Source organism: Dermacentor andersoni, chromosome 3 (assembly GCF_023375885.2).
Source record: "Dermacentor andersoni chromosome 3, qqDerAnde1_hic_scaffold, whole genome shotgun sequence".
Classification (NCBI taxonomy): Eukaryota; Metazoa; Arthropoda; class Arachnida; order Ixodida; family Ixodidae; genus Dermacentor; species Dermacentor andersoni.
In genome coordinates this window covers 217,741,505-217,750,745 of record NC_092816.1, presented here as the reverse complement: position 1 = coordinate 217,750,745, position 9,241 = coordinate 217,741,505, and the positions used below count along the sequence as shown (strand labels likewise).

The window sequence follows — 9,241 nt, the reverse complement described above, 5'->3', positions numbered from 1 at the left end:
GATGCTAGGAGCGAACACACAATTCTCCAGGGGTAGCAGCAAGAGCAACATACAAGGGTCGATCCAGAAATAAGGTTCCCATCAATTTTAGAAATAGAAAGCATTGTTTATTCTCATAGAAATTTATATCCTTGGAAAGATGAAACTTTGCTCTATTTTTCTAGATAATCGCCATCTTTTTCTATGCATTCTTGTAGGCGGTGCTCCAATTTCTGTATCCCAATGTTGTAGAACTCCGCCACCAATCCATCAAGGAAGCATTTCACTTCTTTTTTGACTTCATTGTCGCTCTGGAAACGTTGGCCACTGAAATGCTCCTTTAACTTGGGGAGCAAGTGGTAATCACACTAGGCGTGAGGTCTGGATTGTATGGTGGGTGGGACATGACACTCCTGCCAAAGTTTGTCAAAAGTTCCTGGGTTTGACGGGAGACACGAGGTCGAGCATTGTCATGAAGCAGCATTACACCTTGTCGAGTGTCGTCTTTTCTTGTGTGTCTTCACTGTGTCCGTGTCAGTGCACTGCTTCACCAGCAAAGCATTACAGCGGCTGCCAGTCGTCCTCGCTGGCGGTTCTGGATAGCTCAACTGAGTTATCTTAATGTTGCACAATAACTGTCCGAGTTGATTGTTGCCCCATGTTCCACGAAATCAATCACCAGTATCCCCTTACGATCCCAAAAAACACTGGTCATGACTTTGGCAGCAGAAGGAGTTTGTTTGAACTTCTTTGCAACTGGTGACTCTGGGTGACGCCATTGTTTGGATTTTTGTTTCGATTGTTATGGAAGATGAAACACCCACATTCAGTCTTCTGTAACAATGGAGTCCAACAATCCTTCCTTATCTTCTTGACACTTTTGAAGAAACTGGCGAACACAGTCAAGGCGTTTCTCCTTGTGGTCTGATGTCAACAGCTGCAGTACCCATCGAGCACAACACTTGTGATACCCTAATTTTTCAGTCAAAGCTCTTTCCATTGTACCGTAAGAACTCCCACGAATCTGAGCAACAAGCTCATGGACGATCATCCTCCTGCTTTGAAGCACTTCGCGTTGGACAATCTCGATAACTGCCTCCGAAACTGACGGTCTTCCACTCTGTTCTTCATCGTGGACCTCCTTCCGATCGGCAATAAGCTCCCTGCACCACTTTCGGGCATGATGAATGGACATACACGTGTCGCCATGCACCTCTGTCAACTGACGATCAATATCCACGGGTGGAGTCCCTTTGGCGTGCAAAAATAGTGAATTACGGAACGAATCTCACACTTGGCAGGATCAACAATGGGAACCTCCATATCGGACGGCTGCTGAGCCCAGAATGAGCGGCGCAGCGAAGCACGGCTGGGGAGAATCGAGAGTGGGAGAGCAGCCACGCGGCAGCAATGTTGCCGGATTTCGCCTCGCACCTTCCCATGTGGCTGGAGCTCTTTGGGAACCTTGTTAATGGATCAACCCTCGTATGTGCCCAGTATTGGCAAAGTCGCACAATGCGTCGCCCTTCTCTGCATGTTCATCATCATCATCATCAGCCTGGTTACGCCCACTGCAGGGCAAAGGCCTCTCCCATACTTCTCCAACAACCCCGGTCATGTACTAATTGTGGCCATGTCGTGCCGGCAAACTTCCTAATCTCATCCGCCCACCTAACTTTCTGCCACCCCCTGCTACGCTTCCCTTCCCTTGGAATCCAGTTTGTAACCCCTAATGACCATTGGTTATCTTCCCTCCTCATTACATGTCCTGCCCATGCCCATTTCTTTTTCTTGACTTCAACTAAGATGTCATTAACCAGCATTTGTTCCCTCACCCAATCTGCTCTTTTCTTATCCCTTAATGTTACACCTATCATTCTTCTTTCCATAGCTCGTTGCGTCGTCCTCAATTTAAGTAGAACCCTTTTCGTAAGCCTCCAGGTTTCTGCCCCGTAGGTGAGTACTGGTAAGACATAGCTATTATACACTTTTCTCTTGAGGGTAATGGCAACCTGCTGTTCATGATCTGAGAATGCCTGCCAAACGCCCCCCAGCCCATTCTTATTCTTCTGATTATTTCCGTCTCATGATCCGGATCCGCCGTCACTACCTGCCCTAAGTAGATGTATTCCCTTACCACTTCCAGTGCCTAGCTACCTATTGTAAATTGCTGTTCACTTCAGAGACTGTTAAACATTACTTTAGTTTTCTGCAGATTCATTTTTAGACACACTCTTCTGCTTTGCCTCTCCAGGTCAGTGAGCATGCATTGCAATTGGTCCCCTGAGTTACTAAGCAAGGCAATGTCATCAGCGAATCGCAAGTTACTAAGGTATTCTCCATTAACTTTTATCCCCAATTTTTCCCAATCCAGGTCTCTGAATACCTCTTGTAAACATGCTGTGAATAGCATTGGAGAGATCGTATCTCCCTGCCTGACACCTTTCTTTATTGGGATTTTGTTGCTTTCTTTATGGAGGACTATGGTGGCTGTGGAGTCGCTATACATATCTTTCAGTATTTTTACATACGGCTCGTCTACACCCTGATTCCGCAATGCCTCCATGACTGCTGAGGTTTCGACAGAATCAAACGCTTTCTCATAATCAATGAAAGCTATATATAAGGGCTGGTTATATTCCGCACATTTCTCTATCACCTGATTGACAGTGTGATAATGGTCTATTGTTGAGAAGCCTTTACGCAATCCTGCCTGGTCCTTTGGTTGACAGAAGTCTAAGGTGTTCCTGATTCTATTTGCGATTACCTTAGTAAATAATTTGTAGGCAACTGACAGTAAGCTGATCGGCCTATAATTTTTCAAGTCTTTGGCGTCCCCTTTCTTATGGACTAGGATTATGTTAGCATTCTTCCAAGATTCCGGTACGCTCGAGGTCATGAGGCATTGCGTATACAGGGTGGCCAGTTTCTCTAGAACAATCTGCCCACCATCCTCTGCATGTTATCACACAGTAATGTTATGCGATATTACACACTTGTCTCACACAAATGAGGCGAAATAAAAACTGCCTGATGACTAGAAAAAATGTGCCGTTGCATTTCTCTCCGTCAAGGCTGAAAAATGACTGAGGCACACTTTTGGCATGCATCAATAAAATAAAAAACAGCACAATGTTGGCGTCTGCTGGAGACTCAACGTTGCCGATGGACGGGTAGAGTCATCGAGGTGTCGTATAATGGGCCAAAGTCAGGGTTAAGACTGGTTCTTGGCAAGTATTCAATAGTGGTCGATGAAGGGATTTTTCAGGCGTGAATGTTTCAACGAGGGAACTTGTCTTTGATGGAGGAGTTGCAGTGACTGACCAAGTCAGGGTGAAAAAGTAACCCATACAGGTTCCTAAGGAATGGTAAGGGTATGTAAGATCATGGGGGCCTAAGGAGCCCGTAAAGGCTCATGTAGGCTCTGAATCAGAACTGTGTTTCTCACCTTAAAGTTACTGCAACTTCTTCCATCATTATGCTACCTGACAAGATGAACTTTCGTCGTAATGTTTGCTATGCGACTTATCTCAGTCAGGGCATGACGAAACAAGTCCCATTGCGGAAACATTGGTTCCCGAAACATCCCTTGTTCAGCAACTATTGACTAATTGCCAACCAGTCTTAATATTGACTTTGGCCTGCCAAGAGGCATCTCAACGACTGCGAGTGTATACATTTCCTTTGAACATTCCTTGTTCAGCCACTTTTGATCGCTTCACCCCTTCATCTTCCTGAGAACCTCTGTCTCATTTGGTTCCTGGCAATGTCATTCATATGCATCACAGAAATTCTGTCACTATAAATCTGTGAAAGAATTCAACTGTCCAGCACAACACTTTGCACCATTCCATGAGCTGTCCCCACAGTGGTTCTCACATAGTCATGTTACATGCGCGCTTTTTCTATGTGTTTGTTGCTTGTAGTACTCTCACTTAGGAAGTCTTTGTAGACCACATGGTGAGATGGTTGCTGAAACGCTTGTGTGACTTGTCCACAGCAGTCAAGCCCACAAGCCTGCCAGAAAGTCATCTGCAGGGCAATCTTCAGAAACTGTGCAGTTCTCGGGGTTATGCTGGTGGATCCACTGTCTTATCTCACCACTGTCACAGTAGGGAAAACACCGGTTCACAGATCGAGCAGGATCGAGAGGTATCAGCTGATTAGCAGCAGCTTCTTCCATACACAGATTCACACAAGAATGGGGTCAAGTCCAGCAAAATTCAAGCCAAGACATTTTGGAGCAGTCCTTGCTGCCAGATTTTTCAGATGCCACCTTAAATTATCCGGATAATTCACGACCCTTGCAGAACTTGGCAGGTGCCAATGTGTCCCAATAAGGTGACTGGCCGACTGGGCCAACCGAGCTGAGTTGTTTTATAATGTTGCTTTTCCTAATTCACAAACCTATTCCACAATGCAGAGCTCTCCAGGTCCGAGCCTGGAAAATGCAGTATAATGAAAACACTATCACTATGCTGTTGTAGTCCATGCAAGATATATCAGCAAGTGTCAGTGATTGAATAAGCACTTGTACCATGCATCTGAACAATGTTAAATGCCACTCTTTGTGCAGCAAGTATGCAACACCCACTCTGACAAGTTGTCAAAATTGCGAAATGAGATACGGCGAGCCAAACCCTTAAGTTGAAGGTAGTGACAAGGCAGTCATGGATAACGTATCCTTTCTCATGTGTGCAGGAATTTACCAGTTTGTTCCAACCCACAAGTTTCACTTAATGGCTTCTGCAACAAAGCAGAAGGAGCGTTAGTAACGTCTGATATTTAAATTTAAGCCTTCCTGGATAATGCTCTGAAGCGCGTTCAACTGTGAGATTTATGTTTTGCTTTCACTCATAGGTGCATTGAGCAGTGAAAAATTTTGTAGACATGTCGGTTGGCTTCAATTCCACGATCTAGCAAATATATTGAGCCCTGCAACACAGCAATCACCCCCCCCCCCTTTTTTTAAGGATACTTGTAGATTTTGTGGGGGCACTGGCATGACATTTTGTTGTATGCAGAGACAAGAGTGTTGTTGAATGTCAGTTAATGGGTAATGCAGCTGCAATGCAGTAATTCCCACAGCAATGGCCACAATAAATGTGTGATCTGCTTTCTAAAACAGCACCCTTTAAGGTGTGATATTGCCATGAAACAATAGTTGTCAATCTTGCATGCCCTCCTCCCACCCCCTTCTTTTTTACACTGTGCACCTGCTACTGATTTATCAGAAACGATGCGGGATGCTTAGACACATGTGACATTGTGACAGTAAAGTGTGCATAGAGGAGAGAGGTCAACAAGACTGACAACAATTGGCATCACATATGATGTAAGTGGCAGTGACGACACCTGCTGAGGCATTTCAGAATAGTAGCCTTTCTTTAGAATACTACCCATGAGAGCCAAATTGGGTAAAGAGTCTAGTTATTTATGCACCTCTAGACAAGAGGTGACAGATAGCGTTGCAGACACGTGGCACATTTTAACGGAATATGCTTCCTTCTAAGCTGCATGTTCCAGTGCTGCATGTTCCAGTGCTGCTCTTGTAGAAACGCAACAATCGCCTCCAGAACCGGTGAAGAAGATGCTCGCGTGTGTAGTAGCCTGAGAAGCGAACATGCTGGTGCGCTTGACCTGAGCAGTCGCGGTATGGACCACTCCAGAGATTCCGCAGCATATGGCTGGCCGGTCTAAATAAACTGTGGCTACAGTGGCTACCTCTTTGTGCTGCCTCCCACAGATCGGTGTCCCGGACGACCGAGCCAAGCCATGCCAGCGTCAACACACCGACATTATCAAGGCGAGAGTGACGTGGCCTCAAGCAGTCCAGCAGATGTCCTTCAGTTGTAGGATGTCCGGCAATTCTGAATCGACATGCCGGACATCTTGTTCATCCAGCTGGACAGCCACATCCATATCAACAAGGTTCCAGCCTCTGGCTGCATTCCGGGTCCAGCTGCCTCCTCCCACCCAGCCCTGACTTCTACGAGGACTTGCGGCCAGACGTCCTTGCTCACTACGCCACCTCAAGCACTCAGTCGCAACAGTTCTCACCATTTGAACCATTGCGTCATTGTGCCTCTTGCTGTCCAACATTGCCTGCGTGCACCCGTGCCGATCGTCAGCAGGTGCTGGCCCCAGCATCACACTTCTACTTGGTCTGTGAGCTTCCTCTCCATTTCAAAGGAAGCTGCATGACGACTCTTTCCAATGAATTCACTAGGCCAAATGCAAGTGCTTTCGGCTATTCTACAGCCCGCCGCTCTCCTTCCTAGGACGTGCCCACAAGCTGTCCGCTTTCCGTTTGGTAGCACCTCACTCATCACCGAGTCAGAGGTCCTCTCACCGGCTCCACTAGGCGCAAATTTCACTCTTGTAGGAACAGCGACACCACAAGCACAACCAGCGACCACCGCAACCCTGACGCTATCGGCATTTGAGATTCCGCTGCAAGCAGCAGCAGTTGAGCCTCCCAATGTTCTGTGCTCGTACCTCCCACGGATGCATGGCCTACCAAAGTTTTGCAGGAGCAATTCTGCCATCTGGCTTCTTCGGCTCGAGAATCACTTCTAGATCTACAATGCGAGTGACCAACACTTGTGCTGTCTCCATGCAAGTCACGAGCTGCCAGATGGTCTTCTTTTGGAGCTCTGACTTCTGGCAGGCCCGGGTACCTACGAGAACCTGCAAGATTTCGTGATTTCAGACTAAGTCATCATTGTGGCTGCGCCTTGCTCACAACCTACGCTGCCGGTGCTGCCTGGTACATCTCTGTCGGATTGCTTGAACCCAGTACTACCAATGATGACATCATCTGCTTTTCGTACCTCTCTGACGAAAGCCCTGGCAAATTACGCACCAAACGAGCAGCAGCCGGAGTGACCACACCATCTCAACATGATGGTCTTGCTGGTCGTCACCATACGCCGCCCTACACAACTTTACCCACACCTGAAATTGTGACGCAGCATGAATCGGCAAGGGCAACAAGACACAGCACCACTTGCAGTTCTCCGCCACTGCCACCATTGCACGCCTTTCGACAACACTGTCTTCTGCCTTGTTCCCCTCAATGGCCTGAACTCTCGGCATGCTCCAAGACCCAGCCAATACACCTCAACTCTGCTTGCCGAGTTGCACCGCACTGGGCACGCAGACATCGACATTGCAAGACGATGTCCTCAACGTACAAGACAATGCACCCTGTGTGCAGACACTCTCAGCCACAACCACCAGAGAGCTACTTGTGCCTTTCGCCGCAACACAGGTCTTAGCTGAACTTTTTAATGGACGCTACGAATTGCCACTCATGTATATAGGCTTGCAGTCTCTCTTCTTTTCATGTGCAGTATCAGCCACTCCTGAGATCCTGCGGCACATGGCTGGCTGGTCTAAATAAAGCCGTGGCTACGGTGGCTACTTCTTCGCGCCGCCTTCCACACTCTCAATATAGAAAGCTCCAGCTTGCAATGCCTAATCTGCACTATAGCCCACTGCTAGTGGTAGCGGCAGTTAAAAATAAAAAATAAAGCACAGCTGCTCTGTCCAGGACAGTATCTCCAAAAGAAGGCATAAACCTGGCATGCTGTTTCTCATACAGTTACTATTAAAATCTGAGAAACAAAAATGCCAACCAATACAGTGGGTTCTGCTTAAGACATTGTTGGACTATGCTCTTGCAACTAGAGTGATTACTCAGTCCAGTTCTGTCCACGCCTTGAAGCTAACAGGCACCACTTCTCTTCTTGGCTGTGCTACTTAAAATATATGAAAGCTGCATGCTCGTAAACAAAATGGGCACAGTGCAGACAAAAAGGGCAGGTGGCCATGCTGACACTTCCCTTCTTCCTTGCTGTTTGTTGCTTTGAACAATGATCTTTGTCAAGCATCTTTTGAAAACTCGGTCACTTCTCTTTTAATCTCGGCACCGGAGAAAATCTGCACCAGCAGAGTTTGTTGAGATTCTTTTTCATCTGTTTTTGCCTGCACGGAATATGGTGCGAGCCTAACGATCTGCTTGGGCATGGATCAGCTTGGGCTTCTGTAACGTATTAGCAAACCACTTGCAGACAGTTGTGAAAAATGTCCTAGTCTTTAACAGCTTCCACTTGCAATATCCTTGGAACAGACATCAGCAGTGGCTCTTTGGTCACAGCACTGGTGTCGTCTTCTGTTCTCCCTAAAACAAAAAGCGCACAATCACGGCGACATGCCACCTTTCAGCAGACCCAGCTGCACGGCTGCACGGTATTGGTCGGGCACTTCCATCAGAGCATGCAGGGCCAGTGCGGCGTCCGGGTGTCGGCACCCACGCGTCACCTCGGCATGCCGCACCACCTGTAGGTTGTCGAAGCGGCGCTCAGGGACACCATCATCCCAGCGCACCAGCGCTCCACATGGGCCATCTCCCAGTACAACCACTACCAGTGACAGTGGTGCCACCTGTAACAGGCACATGACTGCATCAGACTTGTAAAGCAAGAGAGTAAAAAAATATAACAGTGCAAAGAACAGAAGGAAATGGACAAAGCATATCATCTAGTTCCTTCTGTACCTTGCACTGTTGCTCTCTTTAATTACCTTCAACACGTAACAACTGGCCTAAGTTAGCATTCTTTTTGCAGAGAGTGAGAGAGATATCTTTAACAGAAATTCAAGAAGTTTCTTTGGCATGCAACTCCAAGTGTAAGAAATGGCAGTACAATAAGAAAACACATGCAACTGAAACTAACATGTCCTTTATGGTTTAGGTCGAGGTAAACCACAAAAGCATGAACAGCAAGGGCTATGTCATGAACTGAACGCGAAAGAATGGTATCGAATGTACTAGAAGGTTCTCGTCTGTATAGGAGAAAGTAAGGGGAAAATCCAGTAGTTGCTTGGGCCGCAGTACTGTACGCATACGTCACGAAAGGGTGAACTTGGTCCTAGTTTGAATGATCAGAGGTGATGGACATCGAGAGCATATTGCCAAGAGTACGGTTGAAGCGCTCGGTCATGCCATTAGTTTGCGGATGGTACGCATTAGTGGTGCGGTGGACAATTCGGCATTCGTCGAGTAGTGCCTTCAAAGCATCGGAAAGAAAGGCACGGCCTCTATCGCTCAGAAGTTTGCGAGGGGCACCGTGGTGAAGAGCTGAATGTCGTAACAGAAACAATGCAACGTCGCAGGCGGTGGCAGTCGGCAGAGTGGCTGTTTCAGCATAGCGAGTCACGTGATCCGCTGCAACAATAAACCAGCGGTTGCCTGCTGGAG

At 47.3% G+C, this 9,241-nt stretch overlaps 1 protein-coding gene across 2 annotated transcripts in view; it reads right to left on the bottom strand.

The window, feature by feature from the left end:
* Positions 1–467: 467 nt before the first annotated feature.
* The window catches only part of LOC126524293 (uncharacterized), a 78,973-nt gene continuing 70,199 nt past the window's right edge, over positions 468–9,241 (bottom strand). For both annotated transcript variants that reach the window (XM_055067226.2, XM_050172628.3), the window contains one exon: positions 468–8,427. In XM_055067226.2, coding sequence (XP_054923201.2) covers positions 8,185–8,427 — 243 coding nt within the window. In that variant the 3' untranslated portion in view covers positions 468–8,184. The remainder of the gene's footprint in view (positions 8,428–9,241) is intronic.